The sequence below is a fragment of the Rhipicephalus microplus genome, chromosome 6 (genome assembly GCF_043290135.1).
Source record: "Rhipicephalus microplus isolate Deutch F79 chromosome 6, USDA_Rmic, whole genome shotgun sequence".
Classification (NCBI taxonomy): domain Eukaryota; kingdom Metazoa; phylum Arthropoda; class Arachnida; order Ixodida; family Ixodidae; genus Rhipicephalus; species Rhipicephalus microplus.
Window position 1 is genome coordinate 199,379,171 of NC_134705.1, and position 17,532 is coordinate 199,396,702.

Consider the following 17,532-nt stretch of genomic DNA (forward strand, 5'->3'; position numbering starts at 1 on the left):
TCAACAAGTATACGCTTCATGTCCATTCCTCATTGCCGATGCGAATTATAATTCAGTGCGAAACGCTTATTTTTTCAATCTTAGTTAATTGGGCGGCTGATAGCGATAATTGTTGCCTCACTTCGTGTGCCCTCGAGTATGTAACATATCTGCAAATGTGGTTTCACGTTCTTCCCAGGGCTGAATTTTAAAGAAGCCGTAAAGCTTAACATTGAACGATCAGTACATTAGCATGGCTGGAAGGTTGTACATATAAATTCATATAAACAGATTATGACTTTGTCGATGAGTTAGACATGTAGCGTGTCTGTGCGAACCCGCATATAATCCTCCTCGTAATGGCGTAATCACCATCAACGTGCTAAAGTTCTCGATGTTGGGCTAGATGCTCATAGCATGGCCCTCTAGCTCTATTCCTCTCCCTGTGATTATTATGTGTATATTAGAAAAACAGAAGGAAAACTAGACTGGGTTTGCTACGTCACTTGGACGCACCTGGCGAAGTGTCCTCGCCCACCGTACAGTCATGTTTAAAGTGAAACATATACACGTGGTCTGATCGTAAAAAAAAAAAAAACAGCCTTTGTATGAGAAAAACTGACAAGGATTGCAGACTTGGCAAGTTCATTGGCTGTAGTTTCTTTCTTTGCTTTTTTTTTCATTCAGGCTCAAACTGAGCTGCGCTATAGCAAAACGACATTGTATGAGGAAAACAAATGAGTCAGAAGAGGTACAGCAAACTAGATTTCAGCTGCCGTGTCATACGTATTCACCGTGATTTTTTCTTTCTTTTTGTTCAGTGGCCCTTGACGTCGAAGAACATCAGCTGACTAACACAAAGATGTCCGGATATCCGTCGTCTTCGCCCTTTTCGTATGTGCGTCAACTCCAGGTACGACGCATGTACACGTTTTTTTCATATTCAAGAGTAATTTTTATTAAATGTTTTTGGTCGGCTTTCCTCTGTCATGGTCGGCCACCACGCGTTGTTTGAAGAATAAGAAGTAAAACTTTGTTGTTCAGAACGATCCGACAGTTTGGTCTTGAGGCCATCAAGTCGCAGCTGCAGGAGTCCCTACAACATCAAAGCTTAGCGTGTTTAATATAGAGTGTATAGAGATTCTAATAAAGAGAGTGTAAGAGTGTTTATTATAGAGAGTAGTGGATACAACGTATCTGAAAGAGTTGAAGAACATAGAAATGCGATAGGCCGACGAAGGGATGGCCGTCACATTTGCTGTTTTATCAGCGTCGGCGAAGCGGAGCTCCATATATAGTATTGTTGTTGTAGCTTTAGAGTGTGCATGAACATTCGGGAGATTTAGTTGCGTACAAGGTGTTCTAGTCACCATTTACTCTTCTCACGTTCGACAGATGTGGGGCCATCAGTTCGGTCACGTGACTTCCCTCACGTAGCCGCGCACTTTCTTGGGGAAAAAAATAAAAAAAGGTATAGAAAGAAAAGGCTCAGAGACGTTTTCCCGGTCCTTTCGCGAGTTCGCGTGTTTGCTCTCCCCTCATGAATGGGGGCGCAAGGGGTTCATTTCGCATACTGGACGGAGACAAATTAGGTGCAATAAGTCTTCCGCATCCCTGCGCGATGGCGTTGTCACGTGAGACTCTTGTACGTGCAAGCTCGCGTCTTCAATGGTTGGGTGTGCGCCGTGAAGGATGGGTTCTGCGAAAGCGTCGCCGTTTCACGCCTTTTCTTGAGCACTCGTTCTTCGACCTTTCATCACTCTCAGACCTTGGTGTCTCAATACGTTCGATCGACCATGAGAGCTTCGACCGTGGGCACGATTTTGTCTCGCGGGCTGCGAACTCGTGTTTCATCGTGCTCGGAGAGCATGGGAGTTGGCAAGAGGGGGAGGCGAAAGAGGCACCAGCCCCCTCCCCCCTTTTTAAGCAACACCAGCACTTGCCCCTACCCACAACCTACACTTGCGCTTTCCTCTCCCCTTCCCCCCACACGTTATGCAACATGGGTTTGACCCTATTGCCGACACTCATGTGGGCGAGTGGGGTGGGAGTGCTGGTGTGGGTTGGCGGTGGGAGGTGCAATATTGGTATACCTTTTGTGGGGGTGGTGAGAGGGAGAGAATGTCCCTACCTTTTATTGCTAGCACACCAATTCGTAGTACAGCAGAAGCTGCATGCAAAAAGCACCGATCCCTTTGTGCTGACGCCCATGGCTCGACTTCTTCAAGCTTTACGCAATAACATTTACCGCGGATGTGTGGATTGACTTATAGATCAGCTATACCATGGTGTTGGTGTAACGTCATGACGAGAGTTTCATGAAAGGGGCCGTAGGGGGCGCGAAAATGATCAATTAATAGAAGAGAGATAAATGCGTATCGGCTGCTCATTTTGGGAAACGTGGGAAAGACGTCTGAGCATCTCCAGGAATAACGACACGCTACTCAGCTGTCGTCGATCGTGTTTTAAATGTCGTCCGTGGACGGTGTTAAAACAGCTTTGGCAGGCACCGTTTTCAACAGTGATTTCTTACGAAATCAAAAAGCTCATTGCTCGATCAAGCGTTCAGTACAGACACTATACGTATTGAGGGGCAAAGAGTGGCGTCTCTCCAGTTGCTGCTGGTCAAAGGTACACTCAAAGGCCGAAACATAGAGGGAGTTCTGGCACCCCCTAGAATTTTTACGCGCTCCTGGGACAGGGGTTAATCTCCTCTTTCCTCGCCTCGCCTGAAAGTAAACTTCTGTACTATTAAATAAACTTGATTGAAGGATGAAATAAATAATTCATTCACTCAGCTTTCCGGGTGATACTAAGTTATTTACACGCCTTCGCATGGACCGCCAGTTGGCAAACTTAGCGGTTCCATGAACACCAACCTCCCCTCCCCCCCCAAAAAAAAAAAAAAAAACTGGGCACAGCCTTGACCGGTGCACCTTTGACCAAGCGATGATGTCATAGGATGACGTCATCATGTGACTTCATGTGTTATGACATCACGGCTATGTCATCAAAATTTCACGAACCTTGGCGATCTGTGACGTCACCGCGCGATGAATATTCTTGGCGTCACTAGCGTTAAAGCCACCGACGCGGGATGCATGGTCGACTATCGCGTTTTACGAGGCATCGAAGGTATTCGACTTAAAAGCATGGAATTTAGTATACCTGAAGGAGGCGACCGTTGGCATAAATCCAGAAAAATCGCAGGGCCGGACACAAATCAGGCGATCGCCGCCATATATAGTGCTTTTTCAGTACGTGCGGTGTTTTCCTTTACGTAAGACTTTTACATAAATCTTCAAAAAACAAAGCATATGGTTCCCGCTCGAGTAATTGCATTGTCCTATTCAGTCTTCTTTGAACCGGTCGAGCGGCTTTTGCGATTTCCGTTCGGTTTCACTCAGCCGAACAGGTACACACTTTAGAAAATTTGAATGCGCTATGCCCAGTAACTGTCAAGTAACTTAAGTGTACGACGTTCCAAACCTTAATCGTAAGGGAGTACACCTGCAAGGAGTGCCCCCCCCCCCTGCTTGAACACAAGTAGAGTCCGAGCCCCCCTGGCCCCCTAATGATTTACACCAATAGAAACGAAAATGAATTCATATTGCTCATGTTTACTTTTCATTCCCGCGGAAAGTTTCCGGTCACGCTGTCTTATCCTGCGGAAGAGACGCGAAAGACGTCTTGCAGTTATCTTTTTTATCGAATTGTTTTAATCTGAAGTCGCCATCGTGTTTGCGAAGCCCTGTGTTGTGAGGATGCTGGAAGACGCGATAGGCGAGCGTGATAACGAATCTTCTCCGGCTTTGGTGGTGAGCTTACGACTGTTTCCGGCTGCATGGAAAGTATTGCCTTGTTCTCCGAACTCCCATTAACAATCTGGGGTGGTTTGCATCCCTAAACCACGAAATGGTTATGAGGGACGCCGTAATAGTGGAGGTGTTCCGGAAGTTTTGACCTTCTGGTGTTTTTTTTTTTTTAACGCGCACTCGCATCGCACTGAACGCGGGCCTCCAACACCTTTTTCACCTCCACTGAAAAAATGTGACCGCACCGGTCGGGATTCGATCCGGCGACCTTCGGGTCAGCAGTCGAGCAGCGTAAATCGGACCACCGTGGCAGGTTCCGGGGCATCTTGTATTATACGCGAGATTGATTGATTGATTTGTGGGGTTTAACGTCCCAAAACCACCGTATGATTATGAGAGACGCCGTAGTGGAGGGCTCCGGAAATTTCGACCACCTGGGGTTCTTTAACGTGCACCCAAATCTGAGCACACGGGCCTACAACATTTCCGCCTCCATCGGAAATGCAGCCGCCGCAGCGGGGAATCGAACCCGCGACCTGCGGGTCAGCAGCCGAGTACCTTAGCCACTAGACCACCGCGGCGGGGCTATTATACGCGAGAAAACCACAGGAAAATACTGTTCATGAATGTAATATTAGTATATGATAACACTCCATGCAGCGCTTTGGGCTACCGGTTATACGAGCTACGTTCTTGGGTGAAGAATGACTGCATCGAAAGTGGTGCGTATAGCACTGCAGCCGCCATGAATAAAAACGAAGTAATCTTAAAAAAAAACCACAAGCAAAACGTATATCATGTAGAGCTGACATACTTGGGGTCGGGAGGGGTTGGGGGTTCGATTTTCTCGAAAATTTTCAATTTTGCTTGCGTATATGTATACACGTATACACATACGCACGCACGAACATACATAAAGTGTTTGAACCTTCCCACACCCACCCAGTGTCGCCCCCGATACAGTAAAATTTTATAACTGCATAAAGGTGTCATCATAGGTCACTGGCGCATTTTGTTTACCCTCCGAGTATGCATTTCCGCTGTTCTTTAAATATATATATATATATATATATATATATATATATATATATATATATATATATATATATATAAGGGAAAGAAGTGGATACCTAAGGGCTCGTTTTTTCCGTGTTTTGACACAATAATAATGAGATCTAACAGACAGTAATGCCAAGCAATGTACAGAGGAAGTTAATAGAACCAATGGAATGTAAATAAGAAGAAAGAAAAGTGGGTGAAAAATAACCAGCCGTGAGCAGGAAACGAACGTACGACCTTCGAATCACGGCTGGTTATTTTTTCACCCACTTTTCTTTCTTCTTATTTACATTCCATTGGTTCTATTAACTTCCTCTGTACATTCCTTGACTGTCTGCTAGATCATATATATATATATATATATATATATATATATATATATATATATATATATATATATATATATATATATATATATGTATGTATGTATGTATGTATGTATGTATATACAATGGTGAAGCTGACTAGCAAATCGTTCCTAAATAACTATAATCATCGTCATGAATGAGCATGCACGCCACATAATGTGAGTGCATCACTAGTGCTCACCGGTGTTCCAATGATTACGAAGAAGGCAGCAGCAGTTCGCCCAACAACAAATGGCTGCGAAGCGACGGCGGCGAGTCGAACACCCCGAGTATATAAGTACTATACGAGAGACCACTTGGGCACGAAAAAGGCAATGGCGTCTGCGAGGAGACCGCCACGTGATGGAAGGCCTATACACCAACGAAGCCTTCTGCGCCGTGCCCGTGAGATCTATACGAGAAGTGCGAGCGCTCGTTTTCAGCGAGAGTTTCTGTCTCTGCGGTTTGGATATCCCTGTCGTGTCTGTGCCTCTCTGTTGTTTAACTCGAAATGGTCTGCGCTGCAGAGTCAACTTCGGAACAACCTTCAAGGCGAGAACCGACGTATTGTTCGTTGACGCGACCACATACAGAGAGCACTCCGGAACAGTTGTAAGCGTCGTTGATCACCAACTTAGGGAAGTCAACAGCGCTTCGATCAAAGGCAACAACATCCTCGAGGCTGAGGAAGTATAGCGCTCGCCATCACACACCAGAGCGAAGAGTCTATACTACAGAAATAGTTACTGACTCGCAAGAAGCGTGTCGACGGTACAGCAGTGGACAAATATCCAGTGCTGCCATCTGCATACTCAAGGGAAGAAAAATAAACTTCTCGAGCTGCTCCATTGCGCGGACACCAGGCCATGAAACTGTGACAGGGAACCAGCGTGCCGACGCCATTGCCCGAGAATATGCCGACCGGGGGGCGCACAACGAGGAGGAACCAGCCACAGTTACTAGACGCTATGGAGCAATTTTAGAACACCAGAGAGCCCTGAGGAGTGTATACCCCCCTCCCCACAAAGACCTCAGCAGAGAGCAGTCGGTTGCCTGGAGACAGCTGCAGACTAATACATACCCCAATCTCAGTCCTCTGAGTAAAATCTATCCGGGAATATACGCCAACAAATGCCCGATATGCAGAGAACACCCCAACACTTTACCACGTGACATGGGCCTGCCAACACACACATGTAGTGCCAAAAAACTGTACATTAACACCGGAGCAGTGGGAGGCTGCGCTGTCCTGCCCTAAGCCCGAAGAACAGCTCAAGCTGATCGACAGAGCTTGAAAGATGGCCAAGGCCACAGGGGCCCTGGACTGAGGGCTCCACCGTCACCGGAAGAGTATTTGTTATAGTCTTGCATTCATTCATTCGGAACAACACTATAGCATCAAAAGAGTTGACTGTTGGGCGAGTTGGTGTAGAAATGATCGTGGGGACGACACTAAACACAACACACTGGAACAAACAGACAAGGCACTTAGCTTAAGGTTACAGCAATGGCCTATATAGGCGCAACCCAGAAAGAACCTGCATCACTGCACTAGCTGAGCTAGGCTTATAGAAACAACTGTAGAAGTATCCAGATCAGTATTCAGAATCGCCCGGCTTCAGTTTCGAGGCTTGCGTGTCTTATGGCAAGCTCTGCCTTATTTTTATCTTGTTTTTATAGGCTCGGTATGCATGTCTGAAAAGGGGTATCCTCCCGTTACGTTTAGTTCTCTTTAGACTTCAGTGAACATGCTGAAACGATGGATGAATAGGCATTTGTTGCAATGCGAACTGCTGCATGACCGTGCTAAGTGCGCTTTGAGCTCCCTATTGAGCCTATATCGCCGCGGAGTTATGTCTAGTAAATTTTTTGCAAGACACTTTGTGGCGGCCACAGCTGGGAGCGTCCGCGGGCGCCGTATCTCTTCCTTCGACGGCGATGGTCGCCTCGCCTTCGCGCTTGTTGCGGGCCGAGTGGTGGGCGGGGTAGGCTGCGACGACGATTTACGACGTCTGTAAGCGCGAACGACGCGTCTCGTATACCGCGCGGTTTTGTTTTCTTGTTCCTCGCGCCGTTTTCGCAACGCATGCGAGCATGCAAGCGTTCCGCGCGTATACATATATATGAACGATACGCAAAAGATCGCCTCCGGTGTGGCGCCCTGCAGCGCGAGAAAGAAACGCCGTCTTCTCTAAGTTACCTTGTTGTTATTGGTATTGTTGTTGTCGATGCCGCTGAGTCATTGTGTCCGTGAGCGCACGTGTCTGCGACCAAAAGCTTGGAAGCTTGCGCGCCCGTGTGTGCGGGATTATCGGTCGAATGACTAACATTACATATGTACGTTTGTCACTTCATTCGCTCATTTGAATGCGAAACATCAAACCATCCATCAGACTATCATGCAGAATTACTTTGCCTGAATGGCCAGCTTTTCTACCGTTGTGGGTCGATGGCGTTCGTTGTTAATCATATCAACATTAAGATCATCTTCGTGATGATGATGATGATGGTGGTGACGATCATCATCATCATCATCAAATTGTTGCCCTGCCCTTGTTTTCCACACAGTGTACCTTGCCGAGGTAAAGGAAATGAAGGTGTACAAATCGGTGAATTCTACGAGGCAATTGAGCCACCTTTTGTGTGCCTCCGTGGTTATGCGATGTTCGGCTGGTGGTCGCGGGTTCGATTCCTACCACGGCGGTCGCATTTCGACGGAGACGAAACGTTAGAGGCCTCCGTACTGCGTGATGTTGGTGCACGTTAAAGAAGAGCTAATGATCGGAATTTGAACAGCCTACCGCCTATACGTTAATCGCGCCTCTTAGTCATATCGTGGTTATTGGAATGTAAAACCTCAACAATTGTCGTTATTATTATTGTTTCAGCTTGCGTTATGCTGTCTCAACCGCTGAAAAGACTTTGTGTGACTCAGAACATCGTGGAGAGAGAGAGGGAAAAGGAAAGAGATAAGCAAAAATGAAAATGGCACCGCGGGCATGCAGCCGAGTTGTAAACAACTCCGCTTTGCCGGGTGTATAGTTGCACGGTAACTTTCTCGTCGTGAATTCGAACTGCGTGCCTTCTCCGCCTCGTTGATCGAACGGAACGTGCGGCGTTGTTATACGCCTCGCGCTAAACGCTTACAGCCGCGATCGATTTATGAAAACGCCTCAGCTGATGGTGCTGCGGAGTGCATGTAGCGGATGCCGAAGGCCCCCGCGGCCAAATCGGTTAAACCCGGAACTGTTGCTTGGACGCTCGCTCGAGAATTCTGACCCTCCGCGCATTTCGTATTTTTGTCTCACCAGATGAAAAGGGCTTGCGGGGTGTACACTGCCGACTACCTTGTTTTTAACGCGTGCATCGCACGAATGGGTTGCTCAGAGGCCGGTCGCAACACGCCAGCCTCGCTAATATAGGAGTCGGGAAGGAATCCTCTCCGATGGTTTATGGGCGCCTGTGCGGCCTTCTGGCACGGCGTTGTTGTTATTTGCTCGTATAGTTTTGAACGTGCGTGTTTCTGTAATGTGGCCGCCAAATGATACATTTTCTTCCTCGTGGACTGCACTCACCGCCGTGCCAAATGGTTCTGGCGTTCTGCTGCTAATGCAAAGGTGGCGGGTTCGAGTCATAATCGAGGAATGAGAAACGAACGTGCAAGGGCACGTGAAAGTGTAACTAGCTCGAATCTAATATATGTAACCCCTTGGTATGGCGCCTTGTATGCAAAATCAAGCATGGACAAGAGAGTGATCAACGCAGGCGGCATTCCCTCGTGATAATTATACATTCGTTGTGCACAGGCAAGTTAACCGCGGTTTCGACCTACGCCGGTTAACCACGCCGAACCGCGGTTAGCGCCAACCACGGTTCGCCGATGTTGCACAGCGCAAAAGTGTCTTCGGTTAAGTGTAGTTAAGGCGGCAAACGCCACCTCCATGAACGCCGATATTGTTGTTGTTGTTGTTGTTGTTGTTGTTGTTGTTGTTGTCCTATTGTTAGTGGTGCATACCCACTGTGGAGGATCGGCCTAGGATCGAGTGGTTTTAAAATTTACTGTTCAGATTTGTTATGATGGAGGTTTAACAGACAGATAACCGATAGCCTAGGAAGGTGGGGTGCTTAGTGTAATGCATACAAATATTTACATAAACGAATTTATTCTTAGAATAGAGCAATAATCTGATTTTATACGTAAATAATTATGTGGACATGTTAGGATAATGAAACTGGTTAATTAGTCAACCTATTAGTTTCATCAATATAGTCCCGGACGGCCGCGCATACTGTCGCATTAGAGAAACCAGAAATGGAAGCTCCAAAAGACAAAATGACAGGCAGAGATAAGTCCATACCAATACCACGTAAAGGTATTTCTAATAGGGTTTTTCGTAATCTGTTAAACCGCCTACATTTTCTCGGTTAACCGCCAAACCGAGGTTGCCAAGCTCGGTTTCCTGCAAGCGCTGTTAGTGGCATAACCGCGCTTTCGCGTTCCGTGTAGGATAAGGAAACCGTGGTTATACGTTTTCGGTCGCATAGCATACAGCTACAGGACATCTCTTTTTTGTTACGTAACATACTATAGAACCTTTAGAGCATTTCTACGACTGAGCTATTGTAACTTGCATGTATGTTGTCTTACACCGCCTTGTTCGACTGTCGGCACACGCGCACTTCTGGCATGTGCATGCGCACCAAGCATGCCTGCAAGTCTCAGCATGATTGCTGTCTTATAGGCATGGCTTGGGGCGTTTCATTGGTGGTATGCGACTAAAGCCTATTATGCTATATATACATATACTATCATGAACATAGCCAGGACTATTCGTTTTTTTTGTTTGTTTTAGGAGCTGAGGTGGGTAAAAAAACAACTTTTATGTATGTTCGGGTCTGTGGACGTTTATATATGCATATACAAGCAAATTAGAAAAAAAATTGGCGAGAGTTAACTTGAGCTCACTATCCTTTCTCTCCTTGCATATTTATCCCCAGCTTCGCCTATGGCTGCACTTGTTTGATCTGCCATTCTTCACGCCGCAACCATGAAATAGCAAGTTTCATTAACATGGTTTGCTAATAATCAGCTACTCACGCCCTAGCGACTGTTACACGGGTGGTGCCTCCGCAAGGAGTCCAGGTGACAGTTGGACACCAGGGGCTGTTTGAGCGCGCCTCGTTCACGTGGCGCGTTCGCATCCCGCGGCAGTTCTCTCTCGAGACCGCCAAGTATCCTGCTGAGCTATTACACGCCACAATGCGCTAAACGGTTTGCACCGGACCTCCCTTTTTCTTTCCCTCTCCTCCCCTTTTCCAGCTGGCCCTTTCTTCCCTGCCTTTTCCCTTTCTTTCTCTCTCACTGCCTCTTCCCAACCCGCCTCAGAGCCGTCCTTATATAGGTAGGAAGGCAGTGTGCCGTCTTCCGCTTCCACCTCTGAAGCAAAACCAGCCCCCGTTCCAAACACCTGACGCACGACACGTGCTCCGGAGTTCGTTGTTTTTGTTGTGGTTCGGTGCCTTATTCCGCTGAATGAGGAGACGGGACTTAGAGGGAGGGAGAGGGTTACTAGCCTGCAGGACAAGAGCTGTGTAGGCCAACCGCTCTCAACACACCCGCGCCAAAACCCGCGACAGACTCGCGCGTCCGCGCGGAAAGGGTCTCCCATCACGTGGAGAACCACAATGGCGCCCCCCCCCCCCACTTTACCTTCCTTCCACGTGCTTTCAGAGATTGTTTCTTTTTTTGCGGTTTTGTTGTTGTTCCGTTCGTTCTGAACCACCGCTGTGGAGCAACTTGCGTGTCCCGCGGGCGTCTCGCGACGGACACCTTGCACTCCGTCTCCCCCTCCCCAATTGTGCGACTTTGCGACAATCTTCTCCTAAACGCCCCCGCTTTTATTGTCGGGATTTTATTTTTTGTTCTTCTTCTTTCATGGTCACTCTATCAGGTAATGTCCGCTTCCACAATAGGTATGCGATGCTCAATAGGAAAGAAATAAGGAAAAAAAAGAAACAGGAATAACGGTAGGCCTTAAAAAAAAAAAAAAACGAACTATAGGATGCGCGGAGGAAGTTTGAAAGGTTGGGGTGGGGGATGATAAACGCTGCGGTGAAAGCCTGCATCCTCCTTTCCCGCCCCCTCGCGCGCCTGTCCGGTACTTTTGGACAGTCGGTGTGTGCACGGGAGCTACGTCTACAAGCGGAGCGGATGTAGGCCTACGTTCTCCTTTTATTCTTGCGATGGGTTTCTCTCGTTCGCTCAGGATGAAGTTTTAGGTAGAAAAATGAAACTCGTCGTTTGTGACGCGCAAGTATACATTTACCTCGGTATTTTTTTTTTGTTGAAATGCTCTACACTCTTCCCTAAAGATGACATCAGAAGTTTTTGACCTCAGCTTCTCCCACTCGAAGAACTGAATGTTCTGCCATGCGCTTTCGCGCACTTCTGGATAAGAACTATACGTTACCGTTCATACTCCCATTCCCGTAGACGATACAGGCGGGCAGTTTCTTCTTCAGGAGAGCGCGAGACTTTAGCCATCGCTGAGCTTTCCATCTACATGCAGCAGCTTCATCTTTAGGGGACCACACGTTTCAACGTTTCCGCATTTAAGGCAATCGGTTTTGATTTTTTCCCTCGGGATGGCATTACATACTCAGTGAACAATGGGGGGGGGGGGGGTGCATTTAATGCTTGACTTCCGGCAGTTTCTGTTGAAACACACTCTGCAGAGCGAACATCGCCAAATTTTAGATACCACTTGGGGCGTGGTCTTCACTGAAACCACATGCCGGTCGTTCCAGTATCCATAGAAAATATCTCTAACTGTGCACATGGTCTGGCTATGAACGGCTACGGCCCCTGCTCAGACACTGCGTCCACCTGTACCTGCTCGACTGACCTTGGGTTTGCACGTGCGTTGGCGGATTAGTGCTTGGTGCATGCTTTGAAGAGAAGAACGGCGAAGGAATGGAGGCTCGGCGAGATTCCCCGGAAGCTATGTGGAACACCGCACCGAGAGAACTGCTAAAGTGTGCGCGGATAAAAGCGTCCACCCCCTTTTTCGCGGTAATTTTCTCCGCCCGCTTGTCCGAAATTGTGGGCCATGCCTAGACTACCTTTTGCGGCGTTGGTGTCGCATCATATCCGGTTTTTTTTTTTTTCGCTGGGGTTTTACGGTTGGGCTGCCTGCGGCACGTGTTGATGTAGGTCTGCAGTCGGCGAGTTTGTGTTGGTCTCACTCAACGTTCATATGTACTTGGGTCTCACTCACTCACTCTCAATCACTCACAATCAATCAACCACTCACTCACAATCAATCAACCACTCACAATCATCAACCACTCACTCACTCACAATCAATCAATCAATCAATCAATCAACCACTCACTCACAATCACTCAAAACCACTCACAACCAATCAATCAACTACTCACAATCAATCAGTCAATCAACCGCTCACTCACAATCAATCACTATCAATCAATCGATCTGCATTGATAATGTGCAGGTCCGGGACAGCTAAACGCGCAAGTGCATATAAAAAATGGCTGATATTTCAAAACAATCAAGGTTCCTTTCATAAAGAGAGATGGTTGGTTGCGAAGCTTTCTCCCATGTTAACTGAATCAAGGTCCAAAACCAACGAGCGCGCAACTAAACCAACAAATGGCGAGCGACCAGGTGCGATGCCTATACGTGATTTGATTGCTTGTTTAGGACCGTATTTTTTAAACACTGAAGTTTAACGAAAACAAATTTCTCTACAACGCAGTCGTCGATCGTGCACACACGCTCGCAATGTGTCGGACTGTGCGCTTGCGCAGTATGACTGCGATAGTGACATCACAGGCTCCGGCGTGGGGATGTGGCGTACTCCCAACTAGGTCAACGGTCAGGCGCCCATCTTCTGCACCGCGAACGGTTTCGTGAACCCTCCGATTCCCGAAGGTCAGTCCAAACTATACATTTACTCTGGGTAGCGTGGCTTTGCACTTCTCGTTGTTTTTTGTCAGTACAAATATAAACTGCGGAGTTGGACAATACGTATGCCGTGCGCTGTTGTTATATTCTGTGTTCGAATGCGCTGATATTTTCATATTGTGTGCGCTGATAGTTTCGTTGCGTAAATTGGCTTTCCTGCGGTGCGTTTTCGGCGCTCATGGACGAGTGAAAAGCATCGCTTAAAAAAAAAATACTGTAATACACCTTGAGGCAAAGCTTAAAATACTATAAATGACGAAGTATACTCGTCGAAGCTCCCCCTATACACACGCACATACACACACACGCAATGTAAACAATAGAACATAACCCCAATTCTTTTAATTGTGCACAAAGTTCTCATGTGGGCGCCCAGAAGTAATAAATGTCTTAGTGCGCTTCTTGATCGATGCCTGTTCCTTCTTTCAGCGCTGGTTAGTACAGGAATGATGTTGGCTTGATATGGCTAAATGGTTGCTAACGACGGCCGGCCATCATTAGCCACTAACGTTTTTTTTCCTCCATTAATGACAGCAGTTGATTACACATTTTATTCGCTCTGACTTCTTTTGTGCCATCCAACTTCTATACGTATTCATGCTGAAGTAATTTAGTGTAAATCAGCACTCGCTCATAGACTCTTAATCACATCCTTTCGTGTGTGCGTTTTTTATCCATTAGTTTTTTATTGTTGCCTCCTTAAAAACCTTTATATCCCCCTACCACAGTGCAGGGTAGCGAACCGGAGATTTTCTTTGGTTAACCTATTTGTTTTTCTCTACCTTCTCTCTTTCTTTAAACGATACCTGATTAAGAGTGTACACGCGCACGCCCACAAACTAATATATTCGCGACCACTTCTAAATCTGATGCTTTACATTTGCACCGTTCAATTTTCCTTGCCTTGAGGTACTGTTAGCGATATGCCTGTATATATCCGTCTACTTTCTTTTTCTTTCTCTATATACATTTATTTTTCTTTGCGAGACGACACCGTTCGTCTGCTGTTTTCATCTTCCGTCGCACTTTGTTACCGTTGAGTTATGTAGTTGCTCTTGTAGTGCGTTTTGATACATTCGTGATTTGATTTACACTCTGTCCCCTATAATTGATGTACAACTTCGTTATGGTGTACCTGACATTAGTTTTAACGTCAAGTATACGTATTTGTATCTTGCCGGTACTTAGCTACGGAGCAGAAACCTGGAGACTTACAAAGAGGGTTCAGCTTAAATTGAGGACGACGCAGCGAGCAATGGAAAGAAAAATGGTAGGTGTAACCTTAAGAGACAAGAAGAGAGCAGAGTGGATTAGGAAATAAACGAGGGTTAAGGATATCAAAGCTGAAATAAAGAAGAGGAAATGGACATGGGCCGGGCATGTAGCGCGTAAACAGGATAACTGCTGGTCATTAAGAGTAATTAACTGGATTCCCAGAGAAGGCAAGGGGGTTAGGGGGAGACAGAAGGTTAGGGGGGCAGATGAGATTAAGAAGTTTGCGGGTATAAATTGGCAGCAGCGAGCACAGGACCGGGTTAACTGGCGGAACATGGGAGAGGCCTTTGTCCTGCAGTGGACGTAGTCAGGCTAATGATGATGATGATGATACGTATTTCATGTACTGCCCCACTTACGCAGGGACCAATCACAGTGACCAATAAGCTACTGATCAGGTCCATGATCTTCAATGATGTAGGCCTATAATTCGCGCCTGATCGGTTAAGCATGGCGACTTGCTGAAAAAGGAACTTCTTGCTCCCGCATTCCTCGTCGTATCCGGGTGGGCGAATAAATGATCGCTTCCGCGTGCAGGTGTCGGAAGAAAAATGCCGAGGAATCTGGGGCTGAAAAGCATTGCGGGAAGGCGACCGCTGTATATGGGGGGGGGAGGGAACTCTTCGTCTATTTACGGTTGAAAGTAGCGGGGAAAAAGGGGGAGGGGGATGCAAGGCAAGGGAAAGGGCTTTCCCCACCTGCAAAGGGAGCCACTTTACTGCCTACCCCACTCTCGTTCCTTATGCCGTATACTCTCGCGTATAACGTCCATCGCAGCTGGGTGCGGAACGTTCGGGTTGGCGGTCTCTCGGCGGGGGTTCCGAGCGTTCTTCGCACTCGCGCCTTTGTGCGCCCACAACGGGTTCCCGCGACGGCGTTTCTTTCGCGTCTTTGGGAAGAAGAAAGAAATGTAAAGTGCAGAACTTAAATAAACACGGAGAAAGCGCCAAGCGCGCGAGTTCTGCGGCGTTCTTGCTCTTCTGCATTCGAGTGCTTGGCAAACTTGCAGCAACGCGGGAAAGTGCAAAGCTGCCCCGTTTTGTAGACGCGCCCAGCCAGTTGGCCTGGTAGTCTCTGCAGTAATTATGCCGGCGTGTGCATTTCAGCGGGACACCGCTACGGTTGTCCAGGAGTCACGTTGTTTGAGCTGCTGACTGTGAGGTCGGGGGATCGACTCCCGACCACGGCGGCCTCACTTCGGTGGAGACGAAACCATTTAGATGCCCGCGTGTGCTTAGATTAAGGTGCACATTAAAGAACCCCGCGTGGTTTAAGTCCTCACCACTATATGGCGTCCCTCACTAGTGTGTCGCGGTTTCGATTCGCTAAACACCGGTAATTGCTGATATTATGCGTCTCACTTGGGCGATTGCGGAGATTGACTCGGGATACCTTATACCGAGGGAAGGCGATGCAGAGTGCTGTGACCGTATCCACAAGATGCCCTTATGCTATTGTTCGTGAGGACAATACTTTTAGGAATACAATCTTCTTATCTCTGCAGGAAAGTAATTATGAAGCAGAAGCTTAGTAAACTTGACCTAGGATGTTGTAGACAGCGGGTATTTCGGGCACACTTATAAATGTAGAGAAAATATATGACTGACACCGTCTACGATGTACGTACGCTCATGTGGCTATATTTAGGCAATCGTTGGCAGAACCCCAACTGGTGAGAATTAATCCAGACTCCCTGAGTATTAAGGTTAATCCAGACTACCCCGGTTAAAGAAGGCTTCCTCCTGACTTCTTTCAACGAATCCATAGCGCTGGAAACGTTTATAGAAATCGAGGAAGAGAACAGAACGTGTGCCACTCCCAGCTGCTTTTAATTCCCGAAACTTTCTGTGCTTATAATCTACAAGAGGACTGCTGTGAATGTATGAAACATGCAAGCCAGCCTAAACCGCAGGTATGCGATTTCCTTAGCGCTTAGAGTAATCGAGCAGCGGATGTATGAGGTGTGAAGTACCTGCATGCTCTCCTGTCGTCATGGTCTGTCATGTACAGTCACGGTCCATCATAGGAACTGATATGCGGCGCAATGGGTACATCCCACTACTCGTCAACTGTCCGCTAAGAATGAAGAAGCCAACAATTGGCTCAACAAACAACCGACGACGTTAGTGGAGCTCGAACACCCTTCCCCAGACGCTTCGCTCTTCCCCAGTTTTGTATCTTATTAAGTGTCCTCTCAACGTTAGGAGTATGCATTTTTGTCATGTGTATATCACACGTTTCAGAAATTAAAAAAAAATAGTTTTCAGTCAATCACGTTCTGTGCTCTTCATTGGTTCCTGTGATTTCCGTGTTGCGGCGTTCATTCAATGCATGCAGCGAACCAATTAGCCCAAAAGTCTGCACTTGCTCACTATCCAACACGGTGGCCTCGCGGCTTGGGCACTCGGCTGCTGACCCGCAGCTCCCGGCCAGGGCTGCCACATTTTCGACGGGGGCGAAAATGCTTGGGCCCCGCGTGCCTATATTCAGGTGCACGTTGAAGAACCCCAGGTATAGTCAAAATTTTCGGAGCCCTCCAGTACGCCGTCTCTCATAATCATATGGTGGTTTTGGGACGTTAAACCTCATTAATTATTAATTATTATTATTGTTTCGCTCGCTTTACACGGTGCACCTCGTAACAATATTGTGGTTAAACACGTGATTCACACGTGAAACACAGTCACGCCCTCCTCGACGTCTCACCGTTCCGGAACGAAGTGATGACGTAGCTAAGTGACGTCATTACACTTGTGTGTGAACAACAAAGAAGGGGGGAAGGGGGAGGGGGTGTTTCCGCGCCTCCGCTCGTAGCTGAGCCGGAACCAGAGCCGCGCGCGCCGGAACATCCACCTCAGCTCCGGCCGGGGCTCACAGCTCGGACCGGAAGTGAACGGTGCGGCTAACGGCGCGCGCCGGAAGTATTCCGGAACCGCTTTGACGGTTGTCCATTGCAAAAAGAAAAGGTAAGCTACAAAAAGCCACTGTGGGGGAATTTTATTGTTCCCACTCCGATAAGGCCTGACTTTTCTGTTAGTTGTTTGTATATAGTTTGTTTCTCACGAAAGGC

General features: G+C 47.4%; 1 protein-coding gene across 1 annotated transcript in view; it reads left to right on the plus strand.

The window, feature by feature from the left end:
- LOC142766124 (uncharacterized) overlaps positions 1-17,532 on the plus strand; it is a 351,486-nt gene that overhangs the window by 25,395 nt on the left and 308,559 nt on the right. The window contains exon 2 of the mRNA XM_075867973.1: positions 801-892. Coding sequence (XP_075724088.1) covers positions 801-892 — 92 coding nt within the window. The remainder of the gene's footprint in view (positions 1-800; positions 893-17,532) is intronic.